The sequence below is a fragment of the Aaosphaeria arxii genome (assembly GCF_010015735.1).
Source record: "Aaosphaeria arxii CBS 175.79 unplaced genomic scaffold BU24scaffold_2, whole genome shotgun sequence".
NCBI classification, from domain to species: domain Eukaryota; kingdom Fungi; phylum Ascomycota; class Dothideomycetes; order Pleosporales; genus Aaosphaeria; species Aaosphaeria arxii.
In genome coordinates, this window is record NW_022983475.1 from 1,659,034 (window position 1) to 1,680,465 (window position 21,432).

General features: G+C 50.8%; 11 protein-coding genes across 11 annotated transcripts; 6 read left to right on the forward strand and 5 right to left on the reverse strand.

Annotated features, from left to right (window-relative positions):
• Positions 1-724: 724 nt before the first annotated feature.
• Positions 725-1,940, forward strand: BU24DRAFT_476134 (GroES-like protein; the record flags this gene model as incomplete). The annotated part of the gene is made up of 5 exons (XM_033532919.1): positions 725-843; positions 902-1,101; positions 1,161-1,742; positions 1,793-1,899; positions 1,935-1,940. The coding sequence occupies 5 exons, from the start codon at positions 725-727 to the stop codon at positions 1,938-1,940; spliced, it is 1,014 nt and encodes a 337-aa protein (XP_033387439.1).
• Positions 1,941-2,115: 175 nt separating this feature from the next.
• Positions 2,116-3,804, reverse strand: BU24DRAFT_385923 (RNA methylase family protein; the record flags this gene model as incomplete). Its single annotated transcript, XM_033524894.1, has 2 exons — positions 3,548-3,804; positions 2,116-3,417 (listed from the first exon to the last, which is right to left on the reverse strand). Exons 1-2 carry the CDS (start codon positions 3,662-3,664, stop codon positions 2,116-2,118), a joined length of 1,419 nt encoding a protein of 472 aa, XP_033387440.1. The 5' UTR covers positions 3,665-3,804.
• Positions 3,805-3,916: 112 nt separating this feature from the next.
• On the reverse strand, positions 3,917-5,017 carry BU24DRAFT_418701 (uncharacterized protein). The gene has a single exon (XM_033527036.1). It carries the CDS (start codon positions 4,961-4,963, stop codon positions 4,202-4,204), a length of 762 nt encoding a protein of 253 aa, XP_033387441.1. The 5' UTR covers positions 4,964-5,017; the 3' UTR covers positions 3,917-4,201.
• Positions 5,018-5,107: 90 nt separating this feature from the next.
• Positions 5,108-6,352, forward strand: BU24DRAFT_112512 (HAD-like protein). Its single transcript, XM_033520812.1, has 2 exons — positions 5,108-5,228; positions 5,298-6,352. The coding sequence occupies exons 1-2, from the start codon at positions 5,215-5,217 to the stop codon at positions 6,145-6,147; spliced, it is 864 nt and encodes a 287-aa protein (XP_033387442.1). The 5' UTR covers positions 5,108-5,214; the 3' UTR covers positions 6,148-6,352.
• BU24DRAFT_418702 (HSP20-like chaperone) lies at positions 6,319-7,824 on the reverse strand. The gene is made up of 3 exons (XM_033527037.1): positions 7,446-7,824; positions 7,030-7,358; positions 6,319-6,940 (listed from the first exon to the last, which is right to left on the reverse strand). Exons 1-3 carry the CDS (start codon positions 7,468-7,470, stop codon positions 6,653-6,655), a joined length of 642 nt encoding a protein of 213 aa, XP_033387443.1. The 5' UTR covers positions 7,471-7,824; the 3' UTR covers positions 6,319-6,652.
• BU24DRAFT_418703 (uncharacterized protein) lies at positions 7,745-9,189 on the forward strand. The gene is made up of 2 exons (XM_033527038.1): positions 7,745-8,124; positions 8,200-9,189. The coding sequence occupies exons 1-2, from the start codon at positions 8,077-8,079 to the stop codon at positions 8,833-8,835; spliced, it is 684 nt and encodes a 227-aa protein (XP_033387444.1). The 5' UTR covers positions 7,745-8,076; the 3' UTR covers positions 8,836-9,189.
• On the reverse strand, positions 9,000-14,467 carry BU24DRAFT_489136 (uncharacterized protein; the record flags this gene model as incomplete). The annotated part of the gene is made up of 6 exons (XM_033533608.1): positions 9,000-11,146; positions 11,196-13,652; positions 13,707-13,795; positions 13,842-14,048; positions 14,099-14,272; positions 14,323-14,467. 6 exons carry the CDS (start codon positions 14,465-14,467, stop codon positions 9,164-9,166), a joined length of 5,055 nt encoding a protein of 1,684 aa, XP_033387445.1. The 3' UTR covers positions 9,000-9,163.
• A 467-nt stretch (positions 14,468-14,934) lies between these two features.
• Positions 14,935-15,794, forward strand: BU24DRAFT_439414 (UBC-like protein; the record flags this gene model as incomplete). The annotated part of the gene is made up of 5 exons (XM_033530302.1): positions 14,935-15,007; positions 15,064-15,143; positions 15,194-15,319; positions 15,374-15,453; positions 15,504-15,794. 5 exons carry the CDS (start codon positions 14,935-14,937, stop codon positions 15,562-15,564), a joined length of 420 nt encoding a protein of 139 aa, XP_033387446.1. The 3' UTR covers positions 15,565-15,794.
• Positions 15,795-15,959: 165 nt separating this feature from the next.
• BU24DRAFT_489138 (uncharacterized protein) lies at positions 15,960-16,950 on the forward strand. The gene is made up of 3 exons (XM_033533609.1): positions 15,960-16,036; positions 16,096-16,256; positions 16,309-16,950. The coding sequence occupies exons 1-3, from the start codon at positions 15,988-15,990 to the stop codon at positions 16,933-16,935; spliced, it is 837 nt and encodes a 278-aa protein (XP_033387447.1). The 5' UTR covers positions 15,960-15,987; the 3' UTR covers positions 16,936-16,950.
• A 60-nt stretch (positions 16,951-17,010) lies between these two features.
• On the reverse strand, positions 17,011-18,069 carry BU24DRAFT_489139 (RWD-domain-containing protein). Its single transcript, XM_033533610.1, has 2 exons — positions 17,795-18,069; positions 17,011-17,732 (listed from the first exon to the last, which is right to left on the reverse strand). The coding sequence occupies exons 1-2, from the start codon at positions 17,859-17,861 to the stop codon at positions 17,062-17,064; spliced, it is 738 nt and encodes a 245-aa protein (XP_033387448.1). The 5' UTR covers positions 17,862-18,069; the 3' UTR covers positions 17,011-17,061.
• Positions 18,070-18,322: 253 nt separating this feature from the next.
• BU24DRAFT_342888 (TPR-like protein) lies at positions 18,323-19,483 on the forward strand (the record flags this gene model as incomplete). Its single annotated transcript, XM_033523334.1, has 1 exon — positions 18,323-19,483. One exon carries the CDS (start codon positions 18,323-18,325, stop codon positions 19,481-19,483), a length of 1,161 nt encoding a protein of 386 aa, XP_033387449.1.
• Positions 19,484-21,432: the final 1,949 nt, after the last annotated feature.

Below are 21,432 nucleotides of genomic sequence, written 5' to 3' on the forward strand. Positions count from 1 at the left end.
AGAACGACGAATGGAGCCAAGTGTGCGCCATTGGGTTTCCTGTCGGCATCATTGGAAGGCTCGTTATTTGCTTTTCCCGGCCCGCCTGTCAGGGGAGCCTCGTTCCAATTCGGTCTAATCGGCTGTACGGGATACTCCACGGAAAATCCCATGACTCTCTTTGTCGATTCGACCTTGAGGGGATGATCGTGATGATGTTTGCTCTCCTCTCCTCTCCTCTCCTCCCGTGAGTTGGGTTCATTAGATCGGTCGATTTTAAACAGCCTGGACCAGGTCTTCTCTTTCTTTGTTGGTGGCTACTTGGTTGTACGACGCTAGTCATGGACAGGCACGGGAGGCTGGCAGGGTGGTACAACTAGAAGAGTACTGCAGGAGCACTTTGATTAGCGAATTCGAAGAGTGAGGAGTTTGGAGAAATCATGCGCACGTAGCCGCCAAAGTACTTGTTATATGTAGTCTACTTCAGGACTTCACAACTACCTAAGGGAGACGTTAGCATAAAGATACGCTTGCCGAGCCCTCATCTAGACCTAAAAGGGGAAATGAATCAGATTACACTGATTCGTACTCTAGACGTTCGGTCCTAATACCATGAGAACCCATTGACTAGATATAGCCGATTTAATTATATATGAACGTTCAGAATGGGCGGGGTGCACTCATTCAAATTACTTAGAACGAATTCAACATTGACTTATTGTATGCGTTATAGCTAATCCAAACCATGTCCCAAACAACCACCATTAATCGAGCAGCGATCTACGCAGATCCCGGAACCCCCAAGATAGAAGTCCTAGAATTACCCATTCCGGAGCCTGGGCCAGGCGAAGTTCTTGTCCGACTGTATGAAACCCTCAAATCTCCTTTGGTATCTACGGAGTACATGATTGATTTCGTCTAGTCTCTACTCGGGTGTTTGTCACACAGACTATGCTTTTTGTACAAATGGGTTTCCACATCTCCCAGTCCCCACTCAAAAAGGACAAATTGGGGGCCATGAAGGAATCGGTGAAGTTATTGCCCAGGGTACGGGTGTCAAAACCCCTCAGGTAGGGAGCAAAGTTGGGATCAAATTCGCAGCGGATGCATGCTTGGCTTGCAGTAAGGAAATGAACGATCCGCAGGAGTGTATCGGTTCAAACCTGTCTAATAATTCCTAGGTAACTGTCTCGAGGGAGGCGAAACATCCTGCGCTGAAGCTAAGATATCCGGATACTATACGCCTGGGACTTTCCAACAGTATTGTATCAGTACAGCACGGTACTTATCGCCAATTCCGGACGGCCTAGATCTCGCTGCCGCAGCGCCACTCATGTGCGGCGGCGTCACCGTGTACACAGCTCTGGTTCGAAGTCACGTACGCAACGGTGACTGGGTTTTGGTTTCGGGGGCTGGAGGCGGCTTGGGGCATCTCGCCATCCAATACGCCAAAGCACTCGGTGCCAGAGTCCTTGCCATCGACCATGGGAGTAAGAAGCAATTCTGCCAGAGCCTAGGGGCGGATGAGTTTTTGGACTTCACAATGTTTCAGGAGGACAAAGACCTCAGTAACGCCGTGCTACAGATAACGTCAGGTGGCGCCCGAATCGGCCTGATGTGCTCATCCAGCCCGAGAACATACGCAAATGCGCTGTCCTGGCTTGGATTCCGTGGCCACCTTGTGTGTTTGGGCGTGCCTGAGGTGGAAGGTAGTCTTACGCCATCTATCGGCGAGATGATAAACAATGAGATCACAATAAGCGGTGAGTTTTAATTTGCTGGGCGAGGTCAGTGTTTTTCTGACAATCTGTAGCTATCAAGGCGGGCAACCGACGCGAAGTCCAAGAATGCCTTCAGATTGCTGCCAGCGGGGCAGTTAAGACGCATTACGAGCTACGTAAATTAGATGACCTGGGAGACGTAGGTCACAGCCCATTCCTACTACTATTGCTTAGATCTAACAAGCGATCATAGATTTTCAGGGAAATGGAAGAAGGGAGGATTCAAGGCAGGATAGTGTTGCAGCTTAACTGAACGTCGGCGAGGGCCCAATCATACTGCATGGTGAGACAGAAGTTATACCACCCAAGGGCAGTCTCAGAATTTATGCATAGCATTTTCAATAGGATATCTTATCTACTGAACTGTATCGTCCCCGACGTCTGGTTTTCCAGATTGTTGTTCAACGCTTCCTTGAGCTTCCCGTTTCAATTCTACATATTCCTTGAAACCCTCGAAATACTTCCTCCTGAACACATTCAGATCATCTGCACGTACCCCAGACTCGTATTCTTTTCGTTTCCTCTCAATTGCTTCTGGGGGCACATCCTCATCTCTTAACCTCTTATACGTCAACAGTCTCCTGCTCCACTTGTTGAACGGCTGCACACAAACGCTCACGATCTCGAGGTACGGATTGGTCGGTATCATGAGCTCGATATCCTCATCGTTTGCTGTCGGCATCCATATACTCAATCTCCCACCCACGACTAGTGTTTTGACCGCGAAATCAAGTATGTCATCGAGCATTGCTATGAAGGAGTACGGTCTCTTTGGGGGAATGTATGTCGGTTCCTTGAATCGATCCCGATGTGTTGCACGTTCAACATCGCCTAGTTTCTCTCGGGAACCAAGCACTTTTAAGCCTTCGCGGATGCCGTATGGTGGGTCACTTATGATACCGTCCAGGTAGCCACCTTCAATTCCATGGAGTCGTAGTGGTGTATTTGTGAGATCGGATACGAAGCCGCCCAGGTATCTGCCTTGAGTGCCATACTGCTTGAAGTTCCCCGCTACGTCTCTCTTGCCAACTTGTCCCTTCCTCGAACTTCCTCCAGTGCCGCGAATGCTTCGGCCGTCGATGTCACTGCCGCACACGACCGCTCCGAAGTGTGCTGAGGCAATCGGGAAGCCACCTGTTCCCATGAATGGATCATAAAACAATTTACCCGGTGCTGCGAGGGCAATGTTGGCAGTCACGAGGGCTAGTTCGGCATCCATTGATGTTGTGCTGATGTAATGTCGTTTCTTCAGATCGTATGTCGTTTTTGCCAGTCTTCCACTACTCGCAACGAAACGACCTAGAAATAGGGTATGTGGTGTTGAAGCGTTGAATTGGTAGTCTTCAAAGACTCGAAATTCGGCCTCGGCTTCTCTCATTCGGATTGGTCCTTGGAAATCCAAGTAGGAGAATGATTCGATGATGCGGCGATTTTCAGATAGTTCTCTTGTTCCTCGATAGCAGTCCAGGGTGAAGCGAAATGATACGTCGTGATATTTCTGCCAGAGATGCGAAGATTTTTCGCGTACAGACGCATGCAAAGAGTCGTAGTCAGAGCCTTGTCCCCAGAGCTCGTGAATGCCTTGTGAGAGAATACTCCGTGATATGACAGCCTTAGCGGCCGCATCGGAAGGGAGCCGTACAATGCAGAATGGTGACTGGTATGGTTAGAACATATTGCCCATCTAAGCTCGAAAGTCTCTGCTTCAGAGTATCTTTCTCTACCCGTTCCCTAGCCAGGAGGATCTTGAAACTATGAATCGAGCGAGAAGGCAATTATGAACATACATCTTCATCATATCTAACAAACTCGATCTCTGCGCCAGCGAGTTCAGCTAGTGCTTCAAGCTCCGCTTTGCGAAAGCTCTCGTGCATTTGCACGAGTCTGACTAGATATTCCGGCATGGTGAAAGAACGCGTGGGGTAGTGACTACGCAATTTGGCCGCAATTTGGGTTCTCGAGAACTTTAAAAGAATTGCTGTTTCAGTCAGGTATTGGCATTATGCGAACTTGACACAGACAACTGAAATTGTACTGAACGAAATTAACAATGTTCACTGAAGGGAGGGGTCACGTTGGGCGAAGATTCACGATTGAAAAATTGCGGGTCGACTTTTCCGACGACATGATTGGCTGAGAGACCACCGCTAGTGGTATGTACTTCCAAAATTGGCAGCTTGGGACCTCGAATTGTATTCCTCCCTACTGTTCTGAATATTTTTCACTAATTACCTTGAACCAAGTCCTACATTGGGATTCTAATTGTGTACAGATGTTTTGTGCTCTTTCGTCAGAGGTTTATCTTGTCACATGTTTATTTTCTAATTCGCTCATGTCATGTCCGCCGCAAGTGGTATCGGGTTCTATACCGCAATAAACCAGAACAAAAATGAAGCAGGAAGCGTCTGTAGCATTGGCCAGCCTCAATGACTCCAGCCTCATTATTGGAAGTTCATACTGTAACCACCGCTTTTGGGATCTTTTGTGAACTGGAAATTATCTGTGCTCAGCCCAAACGGTTTCAAGATACCGTTACCCAATTGCTTCAGTTTCCCCATCATCTCCGCCATTTCCTTGTTCTTGGCCTCTTCTAGCTGAATTGGTAGTTCCCTTAACGCTGTATTCACTGTCTTCTGATCCAGGCTGGTGAGCGCATGTGGCGGTTTAGACAGCGCCTGATAGTCTTCAAAAGAGCCTTGCAATGACGCCCAGCCTCCTATCTCGCGCCGCGCCTTTGCACGCCGGAGTAGAGCCTTCGTTCTGATCTTGTGGACATCGTTGATTGTCCTGCCCGTCCTTGACAACGCCGCTATCCTAACCTCTGTCGCGTCGTCGATCTCCTCAAGCGATCCAGTGCCTTCTTCGCCTTCTTTGGGTGCAATGGACGGAGGATCAACGCGGTCCAGGGCTTCGAGCGCTTGTGTTGCGGAGTCTATGGCCATCTTCCATTCTTCGAGTAGGAGATGGCATGCAGCGATGTTCGAGCGAAGGACGGCGACATCGTATTCGAGGTATGTCGGACATGATGCGAGGGCCTTTTCGTAGCCCTGGACTGCAGAGGAGTAATCGCCTGAGGTGAATCTCTTATTTGCGGATGTTTTTTCCGTGTTCGATTCTTGGAGGAGTTTTTGTTCTTCGTCTGGAGGGAAGATTTCTATGGCTGTGTTTGCGACATCGGGTGCGTTCTCTTCAACAGAAGGCATATTGTTTATAGTCGGAAATTGAACGCGAAGAGAGGTTGGAGGGGCAGACGATGTTTTGATAGTGACGTCCTTGTGCACATCACTGAACTAGGATAGATAAAGTAGGCGGTGAGGAGCTAGCCTCGGCCACGTGGGGTACCAATTCACCGATCTCCAGGTTTTCTGAGATACATTCATTTGCAACCATATCCATCCATTTAGCACTGAGATCAACCGTCTTTACTGTTTGATTTTAATTGTGCATATTCAAAATGGGCTCCACAAAGTATGTTCACAATTAACCAAACTATACATACATTTGAAGTCGCCCAAATAAGTACTGACTCATGGCCAGCTCCCCAACCCCACCTCCAATCCGCGCCTGTCTCTTCGACATGGATGGTCTTCTAATCGATTCCGAAGACCTGTACACGATAGTGACCAACACGATTCTCAAACGCTACAATCGCCCCACGCTACCATGGTCCATAAAAGCACAAATGCAAGGCCGACCAGGCCCCCAATCCGCACAAATCTTCCATAGCTGGGCTCAGTTACCCATTCCCCCCGAGCAATTCATGGCGGAGAACCTCGAGCTACAAAAGGAGTACTTCCCTAAATCTCAACCGCTACCAGGGACAATGGAGTTGTTGGAGAAGCTGAAGGTTAGTGGGACCAAGATGGCACTGGCGACGAGTAGCCATGCGGTGACCTTCCAATTGAAGAGTGGACACTTGCCGCAGATGTTCAAGTACTTTGCGGAGGAGCACAAGGTCTTAGGTGACGATGTGAGGATACCTAGGGGTAGGGGAAAGCCAGCCCCTGATATCTACCTATTGGCGTTGAAGACGCTAAACGAGACATTGAGGGCAAACGGCGAGAAGGAGATTCAGCCAGAGGAGTGCCTTGTGTTCGAGGACAGTGTTCCTGGTGTAGAGTCTGGGCGGAGAGCTGGCATGCAGGTTATCTGGTGCCCGCACCCGGAGCTGCTGCTTGAGTACAAGGAGAGGGAGAAGGAGGTGCTCGCAGGCTTGACGGGCGAGCACAAGGAAGATGAGGAGGAACAACTCAAGAAGACTGGAGTGGATGTTGCGCCTGGGAGAAGGCAAATCGGTGCTCCTGGAGAGATCGATGATGGCTGGGCAACGCTGTTGAACACTCTTGAGGATTTCCCCTACGAGAAGTTCGGAATCAAGACAGCTTAGACTGTTATGCATGGCATGACTTCAGAATGCCCATAGCGACGAGCCATGTTTGATGAGGCATACTAGAGTATGCATATTCGTGATACAAGCATAAGCGCGTACATAGCATACACGGTAGACATGGCATAGACCCAGTAGAACCCTACAACAAATAGACATGCATGCATTGCCAGCAACCAGAATTTGGGCACCTGCGACTAGCTTGAGTTGGCTGTCGATCATTTCCTAAAATATTCACGATCGGTCAAATTTCAAAAACAGCTTTCGTAGCATCGTTAATTAGACCAATATAAAGATGCGGATATAAGCCTTCATTTCTTTTGATCATATACCATTAAGGTTACCGTAACCACAATCCATTCCTCGCAAAGATCCCTGGAAGTGAAGACAAAAAGTCCTCCCAGGGATAGTTGTGTGCAACCGGAGCCAAAGCGCCGGGTAGCCCAAAGCAATTCGCATGTGCGGCCAATAGGAACCAGTCAGCCATTTACCAGGCTTCAACTGTCTACGAAATCTCCTCGATCTTGGGCTTGCTCTCTCCTCCGGTGGTGGGCTTGCCGCTGTCGTCCTCGAGATCGGGCATATCGTCCTCGTCGTCACTGCTCTCACCGCCCTCGCCCATGCCGCCCATGGCGCCGAAATCGGGCATGCCGCCTGCGCCTTGTGCAGCACCCAACTTGGAGAAGTCGATGCCACCGAAACCGCCATCACCACCAGCACCGCCCATGGGGTTCATCTTGGACATGTAGTCCTCATCATCGGGCTGCTCGTCCTGCTCGTCCTCGTCGACCCACTGCGTATGTATGTCAGTAAATGCGTGATTCATCATGGAAGAAGCCGCAATAGCGCTGAGAAAACATAAAATCCCGGGGCATCACGCACCTTGTCGAAGTCTGTCTTCAAGAAGTGCATCTTCTTGTTGTCCTTGAGCAAACGGGGCCAGTACTCCTCCTTGAGCTCCTTCTTGCGCAACACCAACTCGATATCGCGACCGGTGTGGTGGATTTTCGACTCCTTGGGATCGATTTCGGCGAAGAACTCGAGGTCGACGGCGTATGTGACTTTCTTTGATGTTGAGGTTCCCTTGAAGCTCAGTTTCGTTGGCTGGAGGTCGAGCTTGAGATCTGACTCTGGCACGTCGGACGCGACAATTGTAAGGAAGACGTGGTTCTTGGTCGCATCGGAGGAAGATGAGCGCTGAGCCCAGAGAACTTCAGGATAGAATTAGTATCGCTGTATTTCCAAAAGCGAGTGGCGCTTGAAGCTTTCGGGTAGGCTGGAAGGCTGCAGCTTCTTACCTTCGGGTGTCAATGTGGAAGCCATGATTGAAGTATAGAAATTTTAGAGAGAAACACGCTGTATTGTCAGAATCCGTTCAGGTTGATTAGAAGATGAGAGTTGCTGGGTGTTATGGTAGGAAAGAGTTTGCAGATTGGGGGTTGAAGCACGGTGAAGGTGGAAGAACTACGGTGCTTTCTGGAGGGGACTAGCGTGGCGAGGCTGGTGGAAAGCAATGGAAGCTCTGTAGAACCAACGAGTATCAGCGGGATTCTGACGTGCAATTCTGATTTAGCAATTGTTCACTTTACTGGGGTCTGCAGGATGCCCTCAGAGTCTAGACAAGGCAAATATTGACTGCAATTAGTGCAACAATGCGCGGTTTGGCGGCGTGGTTCGATGTGCGATTCGCACTCTTTTGGCTGTAAATGCCCCGCGTATTAGAGTGGACGTCACTGTTGTGGTCCGAGCTCACTTGCCGCTGACTGCTCTTCCAAGGCACCCGAACGGCAACAACGGTAAGGTACCTACCGAGATAGTCCGCCCTTTATACATTCAAACACACGCTGGACAGACACTCCAGGCACGCGCCTTACAGTAGTCGATAGGCACAGGCATTGGAGCATCACTCTCCATAGCCCTTAACTCGCCATGGAGACCATCCGGGGTCTCCTTTGGAAGCCCACGCCAGAAGAGCAGGTCAGTCTAGTACTCCCACATTCCTACACGATCCACTTCAACCAGACCAAATCCCTAATATACCTCTCTCTGCAGAAACGTAAATGCAATGCTCTGGTCCGGCAGAATGTCCGCAAACTCGATCGCGATATCCTTCAACTCAAAACCACCGAAGCCAAAACCAGAACCCTGATCCTCCAGTCCTCAAAGCGCGCCCAACGGAACCCTTCCATGGCCAAACAGGCCAATCAAGACGTCCGCATATTCGCTCGGGAGCTGATTCGCGTCCGGAAACAGAACGCTCGGCTGGCGACGTCAAAGGCCCAGTTGCAGAGTGTGCAGATGCAGGTCAATGAGGCATTTTCCGTGCGCAAGATCGAAGGAAGCATCAAGAGCAGCGTGGGGATCATGAAGGATGTCAACACATTGGTGCGGTTGCCGGAGCTCACGGGCACCATGCGAGAGTTAAGCGCCGAGCTCATGAAGGCGGGGATCATTGAGGAGATGGTTGGTGATACGCTGCCGGACAACGAATTATTGGAAGGCGAGGACGAGGAGGCTGAGGAAGAGGTGGACAAGATTTTGGGAGAGATCCTCAAGGACAGGCTTCCGGCTGGAAAGGCGAAGGAAGAAGAGCTGCCCAGTGCACCAGTCGAAGAAGACGAAGAGGAGGAAGATCAGGCAGAAATGCTTGCCCAGATGAGAAATCGATTAGAGGTATTGAAGAGCTGAGGCGCTTACACAGAGCGTTCATTGTCTGTTGCATCACATTTTATCTTGATCCAATAGAGCACCTGCTATGGGAAGCTGGTGCCCGGCGTCTGGTGCCCTGCGTTGTGAATCAATTCAACCAATGAGTATTGCAATGTGGATATAGAGAAGCATGTGTTCTGGCTGTTAGCAGCCGATTTGAATTATCCTATTATTAAGTATGATGATCTCACAACCATTGCATCGATAGTGGAGATATCTTCTATGACTTAAGTCTTTGTGGGAAGCCATCACGACCAATATGTCATCTCAACCTACAGCAATTCCATCACATGTTAAGGGTTCGACCTCAATCGTCATCAACCCCAAACTCCACCCCAACAATTTCTGTCAAGTTTGTGAGGGCTCTGAAGACCTCACCATCATTCCTTGCAACTGAGCTAGCCTTAACCAAGAGCGGGTACAGCCTATGTAGGTGCTTCTTATGTTTCGAAGTAGCGCCTGGTGCATCTGGAATGGATTGGGGTTCACAATCCAGAGTTGCCAGCTTCTTTAGAACAAATAGAAGCTCTTTCCTTTGGGATTCTGGCTGCGGCATTCTTCCCCTGAGGGGATGGTCTGCAATGTATGCTTTGAGAGTCAAAGCAGCGCGCAGTATAAGGAATGGGGCAGCAGCCTGCGCAAGCTTGATACACTCGGTAGAGCTGTCTCTCACAGATACGAGTGAGAAAAGCTCCGACAGGCAGAGATATGCCATATTGTCCCGGAGAACAGGATCGGGATCAGACGTACTTCCATAGCGAATCTGATAGAGGTCCTCAAGGGGTGAACTGGCCAGGTTCGGTAACTCCCCTGGCGCGGGTGCATGTATAACAGACGTCTCAAAGAGATGCCGCGTATATGTCCGTCTAATTCCATCTGACACCACAGAGGTGCCCAGGGATTTTGTGACCAGATCACGTAACTCATTGAACGAGGAGATGTCGAACAATTCATCTTTAGCGACAGATCCAACCGGAGAGTCTGTAGATAGTCTTGCCCCAATTATGCCGCTTGCAATGCTAACAATGGCGCTCCATATATCTTTGCCAACTTCGCCCTGGATCTTTTGGACATAAGGCAACCCCTTTTTAAGGATTGCTAATGACGTTGAAGTGGCGGTTTGCCACATTGTTGGCGATTTGCCTTCCCGTGCCCAAACGTATTTCTCTTGGATCGGTTTTGCGAGGCTGCGTAGTGCGAAGTAATACGCGCCACTTGTGTATATCGTCTCTTGGCTTATGTGTTTTACTGTGATGGACTCTAGCAGCTTCATGGAAGCTTTCGAGAACGCGACAAAGGTGGGGCCGCGCTTTGCAGGTTCCCTTGCAATAGATTCATAAGGGAGTATGGTGAAACGTCCCAGTAGCTCGATAAAGAACCTAGATAGGTCTTCGCCGTCTGTGTCGATGTCAGTCAGACAATCAATGACCCGAGCTTGCAATGGTGTCAGATGGTCGAGATCTGAAGAGTACGCGGCTTCATCAGAGTCCATAATAGCAATTTCAAGATTCCCAAGCATAGAAGGGATTCGTGGATCCAGTGACGTTTTTGAAAGCTTATATATAGCTCTGAACGCCTCCGTATATGCCACGAAAGCTTCTTGATTGGGTTCCCTCCTGAACGTCCACAGATCGCGGTGATCAAAGTACGCGTCCCAGACTTTGGCTGTCTTGTGGAGGGAAGAAGCGCCCAGTAAGTTGGGATCTCCAGTCTTCGTAAGAACGCTCGTAATGGAAGTAAAAACAGATGACCCGAGAGCATGTGAGCCATAGTCGAAGTATTTCTGCAGGTAGTCTAACAAATCCGACCAGACAGCAGCGAGACCAGGCGCATTTCCGACGTTCTCGACGTATGTGGCTATCAAAACACTAGCAGAAGATAACACCGTCTTAGTAGTCTCGTTCCAAGCGGCGACGTCCTCGGATTCGATCTGTGATTCAGAGTGGATGTTTTTGTGTACGGCCAAGTTTGCCTCTACCATACCAAAGAGAACTGTACGCAGGCACAACATCCACGCATCAGATGACAGCTGGTCACCACAGTTTTCGAAGATTCTCTGGATAGTCTGAACAGCGGAATTGCGTAGTTCGGAACGTTTGTCTGTCGTGACGGCAGACAGGTATGTGAGGACTTGAAGCCATAAAACAGAGATGCACCCTGCGCGAGACTGTTCGTGAATTTCTCTTCGAATATCATCGGGATTCTGGGCCTTGTTGATCAACTCTGGGAGTCGAGAGAGGCTCGTCCGAGAGTGGAAGAAATCTGACACATTCCAGAAGAATGTTATTGTCTATGCTTGCATTAGCTTTCAAGACTATACAAGGTATATTGATACTTACAGTCAGAGACATGTTCAAGTCATCCTGCTGTCGGCTGAATTTCAGCAGCAACTCGAGGAGGGTTGCGAACGAGGTATCTGGCACCGCCGATAAGAAATCCGAGCAGACGAGTTGGACAGTACCAAAAGCTGATCGGGCCAACATCTTGGATATGACCTGGACTGCTTGATTGTCATCATTCGAAGCCGCAACTGTGCCATCTTTGCCAACCAGCGGGTCAGATCCATCTGAGAAAACGCTGGCCAGGCTATCGAAGACCGATTCCCAGCCTGCGACAAGCGACTCTCCACATTGCTCGATGACATTTTTCAATGCTTCCAAAACAATGTGGTGGATTTTGACATCGGTGTCATCATAGGCGTGGTCATTTCCCTCTAATCCATGTAGTGATGCGATAATGTCCTTGAGCGCAGACAATATCCGTCCTTGGATATCGTTTCGGTTTTCTTCTGACATCGAGATATCAGCAATCTCTTTAACGGATCTTGCAACGATATCCGCGGCTAACAATCGAGTCGAGGAGGGTTTAGATTTTGTGACCGAAAATCGAACAAGGCTGGTGACAAAATGATTCCATCCACTCTCGTCAGGATCATATTGTGCAAGTCTAAGTTCATTGAGAGATGCCAGCTCTCCAATCTTGTTGAGAGCGAACATTGAATCTCGTGCATTCGACTCGGTATTGAGAGACAAGGCTGATACGCTGCCTAAACGGCGCTGATGCATGATCTTTGGGCGCGGTCCATTCGTTGGCGTCACTGAGCCACTAGCAGGTGGACTGCCAGCGCCCAGTAGTGCGCATAGCGGCTTTAAAAGCTCTACAAATGAATCATTGGGGTAGTCTACAGTGCTCTCGAAAAGCCTCCGAGCAGCTGCTTGCACAGCAGCTGTCTCAGCTTCGACCTTTTCTGAAGATTCTGCATCCGGACGACTCATGACAGGTGTAGCTGTTCGCAAACCACTTTGAGGATTTGACAGTGCCATGACAAGATCGGCTGCTTGCAAGGTCTCGAAAACAATCGACCATGCGGAATGTAGAGTAGGGCCCAGCGCAATAGCCAGGTTGAGAAGTGCACGTAAACACAAGAGGTTTCTAGGCCCTAGTGCAGGTGTAGTCACATCGTGAGAGGGGCGTCTTTTGTCCACGGACATTGACGATTGGCTTACTAGGCTATCGACACTAAGCAAGCCTTTTGCATTGGAATAGATCGATGGCGTCTCGCTCATTGTTGATTTGGGTGAAGTGGTATTTGCGATGAGAAGGTGTGATGGAACTGCGGCTTTGCCGAGAGTTGTGAGGAATGCATCTCGAGGTGTTGATAGCCTCAAGAGGCCGGCGACTTGGGTGAACTTCTGGATTGCGCGGACGAGAGCCCTGTAAAAGTCTGTGTCAAGAGCAGCGTTGAGAAAGGTTGAACAAGTGGCGAGAACGGCAGGCCAACACTCTGTCACCAATGTCGATGAGGTTTGAATAAAGATATGTGCAGAGTGATCGGTCAGTGTCAAAGGATTGACAGGAATGGTTTTCCTGCGGTAAGATTGGGTTCTGGTGAGCTGTGTCTGTCCCGTGGGTTGATCAGTGCTCTCGGAGTCTGCTCTTGATCTCTCATCCGGCTTGGCCTTCTTCCTCCCCTTGGACTCGTGATGCACAGTCAAAGGCAGGATAAATTTTGCAAGGCTTTCCGACACATTCGTGATACAGGTGAGCACCAAGCTATAAACATAGGTCTCCGGCAACGTCGGAGGTTCAGACTTATCAAGGTTCTCCATGCATGGGGTTTTCATCGAACTCCATTGTGTGCTGATTCCTGTGACTGGTCCTGTGGGATTTGATTCAGTGGCGGGCGCACCAATAACGCCAGCGAGAGCATCTGCCCCCGCAACCGCTTGATCTGAACCATGATCCCGACCGTCGAGATGGCCGCTGGGTGCGGTTGATTGCTGTCCGAGCCCGATGAGGGCAGGCTTCTCCGTCGCAAGCCTCACAAAAGATGCCAGATTATCCCCAAAGATACGTTTCTTGCCTTCTTGTTCGTCAAATTGGTTGTAAATCTGGAGCACGAGCCGGGAGTCCGAATAGATACCACGGAAAACCTCCAAACACAGCGCTCGCTTCCACAAAGGGGATGCTTCGGGATCAAGCATGTGATTCAGTAACCCAAGAGCAATCTCACATTCCGATGGCAGGACGGACAGGTGGCCTCGTATAAGCAAATTGAGTATTCGAATGATGCGGAGTGTGATCGGGAACGATAATCTTTCCGATAACGACCGTATTATCATAGGCATGAGCAAGGTTCTGAGGATATGAATCTGCTCTGGATGTGAAGACACAACAGCACCATGATTTCCCAGGATCGCTTCGATTAGCTCCAGCGTTGATGTCGATGGCAAGGAAGAAAATCGAATGTACATAGGCTTTTCACCTGTAACAAGAAGGTTCAGATCGTTAAACACCTTTTGCAATCAGTAACTACAGCAGCGGTTGAGGAAATGCCCGGGCAGGCCTACCTTGTACGCATCGTGAGCACTTGGCCTCACAGCAATGGCTTCTCCATCAATCGAAACTTCTGCAGTCGTAGGTATCTCCAGAGCCCGTTCTAACTTTGTCAATTGGAATTCACCAGAAAGCAGCACCAAACTTACCATCTTCCAGGGCTACTCTGTCGAAGACAGCGATAACAAGCTGCTGTAATGTCGCTGCTGCGGTATTGCTGATGGCAAAGTTTTTCACATTTTGCAAAGCAGAGCAGATTTGCAATGTTATCGACAATGCCTCGCCACGGATTTCATTTGGGTAGTTCTGAAGTAATGCTGGAAGAGCTTGGAGTATCCTGAGCTGTACATCCTGGCCTGGTCATTCGTCAAAAGCAAGTCACATGCATGGGTACATCTTCACATACTCAACGAAACTGAATCCCGCAACGCCTCCAAAACCTCAGTCAATCGCTCTTTTGGTAATGCACGAGAAATACTGAGCCTTTGCAGGCAGCCTACACCAGTGAAAGCAAATTTGGCATTGTGGGTGGCACATGCAATCAGGAATGGTGTAATGAAATGGGGTCTCCGTGAGAGATCTCGTTCGCGATTAGTTCAGATTCCTGGAGCGGCGATTTCTTCATCCTACCAGCTGTGAGCTGTGCTTCTGAGGTCACAGGCAAAGATTTGAGATCTTGTAAGGACTTCTCAGCAGCATTCCTCAGTTCGGAGTTCTTCCGCTTCGAATCCTGGATCAGGTTTCCCAACTCAGACGCTAAGAGCTGTGCTGTCATCCTCGAGACAACAGGCAGAGCATCTGGTCACTTTCCTGAGACCGACAAGAATTTGTATTTCGTGAAAAATGTTATTGTTTATAAGTTGCCATGTCATGCGTTTACAGAAAGGCAACCTGTCCGCCTGTCTCACAGTACCCCGGACACGGTCCGATAATCTTCCGCGATTGCCGTCACTCGCCGCGTGTTTGGTCTGGGTGCTCGCCAAGGCTCCAGGACAGGCTGTCACGGCGGTCATTACATACGAGTACAAACAGTCTGTTTAACAGACAACCAACTTTTCTTTAACTCCTGTACAAATACCGAACGCACGACCACTCGCTCTCAGTGCTTTATAACCACTCCTTACCCGTTCAGAGCGACCGCCACCTCCTGCTTCCTGCTTCATAGCTGTCATCGATAGCGGGGTCTCGTTGCTTGCCCCACGGTCCTACACGGTTTCCGTTCTCCCGTATCACGAGTCCACAATGGGTGCGAAGATCCCACGTAACTTTCGATTGTTGGAGGAGCTTGAAAAGGGCGAGAAGGGTCTCGGAGCGGGTAGGATCAGCTACAAGAGAAATCATGCGTAATCGGTTGACTAAATCGCTTACTAGAGGCTTGCTCGTATGGTCTTGACAATGGAGATGACCTCTTGATGTCTGATTGGAATGGTACCATCCTTGGTCCTCCGCATGTAAGTCTGTCAGGGTTGCTGTGCAGTTGATTTTGTCTAACCACCGACAGAGTGTGCACGAGAACCGCATCTACAGCCTCAAGATTCACTGCGGCCCAAGCTACCCTGATGTCCCACCAGAGATCTCGTTCACGTCGAAGATAAACCTGCCGTGCGTGGATCAAAAGAATGGAAAGGTACAAAACACATGTGTAAATTGGACTAGCTTGTGAGGACTAACAAATACATAGGTTGACCCCACAAAGCTTCCTTGCCTTGTGCAGTGGAAGCGAGAGTTTACAATGGAGACGATCCTGATAGAGCTCCGTCGGTGAGTTGATTCATACGCTGTCACTATTCTTTTTATTAATTCAATCATAGATACATGGCCTTGCCTCAACACAAGAAACTTCCTCAGCCCCCAGAAGGCTCAACTTACTAGAATGATAGCATACATCGGCGAATACTGAGTATGGAGCAACGGGCGGGGGTTTCATCAATATAACACAGAAATACCGGGTCGGAGGCACCAAGTCGAAGCAAGGAAGAGCCCTGTTTGACGGATCAATGAAGACTACCTGGTGAATGAAGTGCATCAGTTTGGAGTTCTGGTCAAATTTAGGCTGTGCAGCTCAACAATAGGAACTGGACTTTGACGAATCACTTAGCAATACATATTAATACTCTTATGAATTCTCTCTCTTCCGTGATCCTCCTTCTGGGTGTTTATAAACAAGCTACAGGTTCTTTGGTATGAACATAAACTTGGGTATATGCTTGGCACGTGATGACCCGTCATCAACGTTCTGCTCGAACTAATCCCGGTCTTTGCGACCAAAATCACCATCAATGAGACGACCTATGCATGCCCCAATTTCTATTTCCCAGGAAGGCGACACGGCATCGCGTAGCAGGTAAGTTGCTACATCTGTTCAAATAGGTCTTCACGACTAGTCTAATCCATTCTCCAAAGCAATCGCTCTATATAGAGCTCTGCTGTCACGATGCACGTCCATTCCACTCGCCGATGAGAACCAAAAGGAATTGAGCAACGTCGTGCGCCAAAAGTTCCGCAAGAACCGGAAACTTCAAAGTCCATATCAAATTGGGCTTGCTTTCCGCGCTGGATATGAGGTCGGTAGCCCACGTTAGGTCCAAAGGTTAGCCATTGCTAATAGATTACTAGACTCTCGACCACCTCGACGCTGCCTCTGCTGGCAGCGAGAAAAGCACCAGCTTCATACAAAAGCTCTTAGAATCACTCCCGCCTGGAATCAAACGGCCTCCTCCCATACGCCGACCCGCCACTCCGAAGCCCACAAGCCCTCCCAAGAAGCCTGTCCTCGATGTCCGCCCCTACGCTCAACTGTCAGGGCCCCGACACATTCCAAAACTAGCAAGTGCGAATGGAATACCCTTCCTCCGCCTGACGAAGCCCCAGCCGCCAACGCTCACCCGCGTGATACTCCAAAAGATGAAGAGGAACAACCAGAGGTTCGACGATCGGGTTCTGCTTGGGAACTACTACATGCCTCAGGCGGAGCAGGAGGACGAGTGGGATGCCATCTTGCTGAGGAATCTAGGTGTTTCGAAGGATGAGGCGGGCGCTGATCATATACAATGGGTTAATGCGGTTGCTCACGCGACGCGCAAGAATCTGAAGGAGTTTAATAGAAACACGTCGAACACTCTGCGGCTTAGGGATAGGATGATAGAGATTATAGACAAGGAGACCGAATTGGCAAAGGCGGAGGGTCAGGAGGTAGTCCGGGGCAAGAAGAGCAAACAGAGTACGAAGAGGGTTGCTAGATGAATGAATGATACCCAGTCACCTTAATTCCTCCACAGTGTCAATCACATCACATCATCTCGAACAACCATCTCAATGCCTTGCGTACAAACGGCGGGGTATATATTATTTTTCCTACCACGAACTCCCTCAAGAAGCCGCCTCAACAATCCCCAGCTTCTCCATCCCCTCCAAAGCATCCCTCCCGTCCCCCTCCCCCTCATCATCCTCACCCTTCCCAACCAACCCATTAACCCACAACTCCTTGCCCGACATCCTCTTCTCCTCCTTCGGCCCCCTCTTCTTCTTCTCCGCCTCCTCCTTCTCCTCCAACCGCCTCTGCTCCTCCTCCTGCATCTCCCTCCTAAACCCCTCCCTCCACTTCAAGAAACTCTCCCGCGTCACCGCCTGCCCCTGGAACTTCCTATTCTCCTCCTCCTCGGCGCGCGCGGCCTCCTGCTCCAACGCCGCCTGCTTCGCACCCGCCCTCTCGGCAATCAACTGCTCCGCCGCCTCCTTCAGCGTGCTCACCAGCGTAAACACCATCGCCATGCCCAGGTTCTCCTCAATCGTGTCAGACAGCGCGGACAGCAGCCGCGCCTTGTCCTCCTGCACGTCGAGGTACTCGTGCTTCGCGGCGTTGGGCGGCGCCGAGATGTCGAGACGGGGTCCTTCGTCCGGGTAGTCGGGCGGGTAGGAGACCGTGAGGTTTATGCTTGGTTTGGAGGCGGCGGAGTCCTCGTCGTCGGGGTCGAATGCTGTGGCATCATCGCTTTCGATGTCCAGGGCGATGGATATTCGGTATTCGGTGGGGGAGATGTCTGAGAGGTGTGTTAGGGGGTGGGATGGAGGGAGAGTTGGGATGGATGGATGGGTGGGCTACCTGTGATTTCGTCTGGGTAAATCGACTCGAGGATCTCGCGCTCTTCTTTTTGCTCTTCGACGCCCATTGTGAAGTACTACTTGATATCTCGTTGCAATGCAGTAGTGTAGTAGTGAAACCCTGACGATTTCGACAACGCAAAATCCCGTCAACGTTGTCGTTCGACAATTCCTCTGAATTAAATCTGGGGGTTGGAGGGTGGAGGAATGGGGCAAGGCTAGTGTTGGTTGGTTTTACAAAACTCGAATGTATTGAGGTCGTCTCTCTCCCGCCCGCATGTGCCAGAGAGATGCCCCACGTTGAAAACGACGTCGTTTTCCCCCCAACGCTTGGGCCACGAAAACGTCTCCATAAGAAAAAAAATATTAAACCGTCCCCGTTAACTCGACCCGCCGGACTTTCCTACTTCATAAACGACAACACATTTGCGGAAGACACTTCTGTTTTTATTTCTTGTTCTTCATTGTTCTATTTTCCAAATCACGAAAAAGAGCAGGACAGCAAAAAAGGAAAAGAGACAGGGAAACAATGGCGAAAACCAAACCGCAAGACCGGACACGGAAATCCAAGAAAAGCGCCGGAGCCCCCTCCTCCTCCTCAACCGACGCCAAAACCAAGAAGCCCAAAGCCTCGCCGGAAACCCTCCTCCTCCAAGCCGCCGCCTACCTCCAGACGTCGCAGCCAGAAGAGGCGCTCGTGGAAGCCCGACGAGCGCTGAACCTCCTCCAACCAACCTCCGAGCCCACGCTCGCGGCCCTGCCCGCGCTCAACCTGCTCGGGGAGATATACGTCGAGCTTGGGGACCCCGAGGCCGCGCGGGAGGCATTCCTCGTCGCGGTCGCGCTGGACGGCGACGGCGCGAGCGACGGCGCGGAGAAGTTTCTGTGGCTGGCGCAGTTGAACGAGGAGGGCGGGGCGGAGAGCGTGCGGTGGTTTGAGAAGGGGGTGGAGGTGTTGAAGAGGGAGGTTGGGGAGCTGGAGGGGAGGGCCGCCGCCAAGAAGGCGGGGGAGGTTGCGGACGCGCTGGAGGAGAAGAAGTTGAAGATTGCGAATGCCATGTGCGGCATTGCGGAGGTGTACATGACGGATCTTTCGTGGGAGGATGAGGCGGAGGCGAGGTGCGAGGCTGCGGTCACCGAGGCGCTGTTCGTTGCGCCCGAGAGCGCGGAGCCGTTGCAAACGCTGGCTTCGATTCGCATCTCGCAGTCGAGGATCGATGACGCGAAGGCCGCGCTGAAGAGGAGCATGGAGCTGTGGAAGGAGTTGGACCCCAACGACCCCAGGATTCCCGATTACCCCACACGGATCAGTCTGTCACGGCTGCTGCTGGAGAGTGAGATGGAGGACGAGGCCATTGAGGTGCTTGAACGACTAGTGCAGGAGAACGACAGCAGCGTCGAGGCATGGTATCTGGGCGGCTGGTGTCTGTACCTACTCGCCGACAAGCAGAAGGCGGGCGGGCAGGGTGAGACCGCGACAGCACTACAGCGTGCCAGCCGCGACTGGTTGGAGAACTGTCTGAAGCTATACACGCTACTTGAATACGAGGACGACCGCCTGAGAGAGCACGCCCAGGAGCTCTTGAAGGGCCTCGATGAAACCCTAGGCCCAGCTACCGGCGAGGACGAAGAGCCATGGGAGGACACCGACGGCGAGGGCGACGAGGATGAGAAGATGGGGGACACTTGATTTGTCTCGGCTACGTCTGGAACACACAGATGTCGACATGCACGCTTGTCACTTTCGAAAGGTTCAATCGTGAGGTAGAACTGGGGAAAGGGACGGCGGCGAGTGTTGCTGGTATGGTACAGCAAGGTGTGCCCATGGAGAGCCTCTCCACATGCATTGCCGCCTGCGACACCCATCGGCATACTTCGTTTCAAAGTTTCACTGCAGCAGAAGAAAAAGGTCACTTCCTTCCTCTGCAGAAAGGGCTAGATGACGGCCCATGAGGTCGTCGATCCCAAATGTCTACTTGGACAACGCTTCAGCTTCGCGAAAACGGAGAGGAAAAGAATTCCCGCAAACTTGGTACGACCAGCCTTCAAAGTATGTTGATAGAGAGAGCAGTCCAGGTGCAAGCCCGAACGCCCAAAAACCCAACCTTCCAGCCCTAGCCCACAACCACTACCACACATCCAACAGGCAAAAGGGGAAGGGAAGAAAGGTGCAGCGGTGACTTATCGTCGGAGGCTTTTGATGTAACCATTGCTTTCGGCGTGCAGCGTCGGAGGCGACAGCTCTCCAGCTGAGCATTAAGCAGTCGTTGTCTGGCAGGCAGGCAGAGCAAACAGGAAATCCAAATTGGGTATACAGTCACATTCGAAGGTAGTTAGCTGAATGGTATGTCGAATTAAACGTTTTCCGCCACGCGCAATCTGCTCGTTAAGCTCTGATCCCACTCGTATGGTAGCGATCTTGCATGCATGGCTCTGTGATATCTACCTAGCTGGTGGAAGTCCTACTGGGTTTCCAGCAACCGTGCGACTGTGTACATCTCGCTCGTGCCCGTCCTGGGTAGGGAATGAATTGAGGCGAGGCAGATGCGATGTGATGCGATGCGATGCGTCTGATAACCCTTGATCCTTGGGGCCATCCGTCCAAGGTCGGTTCGCTCCCCCAGATCGATAGGTACCCTTCGTGATCAGGTAGATAATCCTGTGCCCGGTTCAGATCCCAGTAATCTGGCTGCTGGTATCGACCTCGCGAGTACGGTAACTAGACCACTCGTACAGATTAGTTGGGGTCAGTAGCGCACAACTCTAACTCCATCCTCCCCACGCATAAACCTTTGCGTAACCTACGCCTCCAGCCAGCAAACTTTACGATCCCTGTAGTAGGGATATGGTACGTACCGCTAGGTTAAAAAGCAAAAAAAGAAACAAGATGAAGGTAGCTGTAGGAAACGAGATGGGTAAACAATCGTGTGGAAAGTTCAGCATCACGGAATCAAGCGCAAATCCCACTGACGCCTTTCCACATGCTTCCGGGGCGGTAATTACGGGCTGGTCGAATTTCTTCAGGAAAGCCCATGTGGTACAGGACTAGATGGGATGGGAATCATACTCGCAGAGACAGAACAGGACAGGTCTAGGCCCAGGCCGTCAAAGGATGGGAACAACCTACCCGAGTAGTCAAAAAGTTGGCGTGCATGAGAGTTGGCTATGACGGGTAAGACATGTGTGGATGGATGTGTCTGGAATTGGTTCGAATTCGAGTTTGAGTTCGAGGCTCTCCGATCTCCGAGAGGTTCCTGGAGTGGGATGCGGTGATCGGTGTGTCTATTAGCCCGGTTTTGAGGTGGAGGAGAGGACGTGTGGCATGGCATGTCGTCGTATGTGCGTCCATTTTATCATTGCATTTTGCCATGGACTACGTGAGGAAGAAGATGAGGGAGATGCTCAGGACAACCAGCGGAGATGTACTCCGGGTGTACCTCGCATATACGAGGATGTATGAGATGAGATGAGATGAGATGAGATGAGATGAGATGAGATGGGATCTGATCTGATCTGGGACTACCCGGGACATGTGCTCGCAAGTTGGATCTGAGAAGGACGATGACGATGATGCGAGACAAGGGTTCTGGAGTGGAGGAGGTGGAGTGGCATGGATGGCCATGGATGGTTGAAAGAGAC

Excerpts from the sequence above, each read along its gene's own strand:
- BU24DRAFT_418701 (XM_033527036.1), bottom strand. The coding sequence starts at position 4,963 with ATGCCTTCTGTTGAAGAGAACGCACCCGATGTCGCAAACACAGCCATA.
- BU24DRAFT_418702 (XM_033527037.1), bottom strand. The coding sequence starts at position 7,470 with ATGGCTTCCACATTGACACCCGAAG. Across the intron at positions 7,359-7,445 it reads TTCCACATTGACACCCGAAG|TTCTCTGGGCTCAGCGCTCA; the intron begins GTAAGAAGCTGC and ends TCTATCCTGAAG. Across the intron at positions 6,941-7,029 it reads TGAAGACAGACTTCGACAAG|TGGGTCGACGAGGACGAGCA; the intron begins GTGCGTGATGCC and ends ATACATACGCAG.
- BU24DRAFT_418703 (XM_033527038.1), top strand. The coding sequence starts at position 8,077 with ATGGAGACCATCCGGGGTCTCCTTTGGAAGCCCACGCCAGAAGAGCAG. Across the intron at positions 8,125-8,199 it reads AGCCCACGCCAGAAGAGCAG|AAACGTAAATGCAATGCTCT; the intron begins GTCAGTCTAGTA and ends CTCTCTCTGCAG.
- BU24DRAFT_489138 (XM_033533609.1), top strand. The coding sequence starts at position 15,988 with ATGCCCCAATTTCTATTTCCCAGGAAGGCGACACGGCATCGCGTAGCA. Across the intron at positions 16,037-16,095 it reads GACACGGCATCGCGTAGCAG|CAATCGCTCTATATAGAGCT; the intron begins GTAAGTTGCTAC and ends CATTCTCCAAAG. Across the intron at positions 16,257-16,308 it reads CTTTCCGCGCTGGATATGAG|ACTCTCGACCACCTCGACGC; the intron begins GTCGGTAGCCCA and ends ATAGATTACTAG.
- BU24DRAFT_489139 (XM_033533610.1), bottom strand. The coding sequence starts at position 17,861 with ATGGGCGTCGAAGAGCAAAAAGAAGAGCGCGAGATCCTCGAGTCGATT. Across the intron at positions 17,733-17,794 it reads TTACCCAGACGAAATCACAG|ACATCTCCCCCACCGAATAC; the intron begins GTAGCCCACCCA and ends CACACCTCTCAG.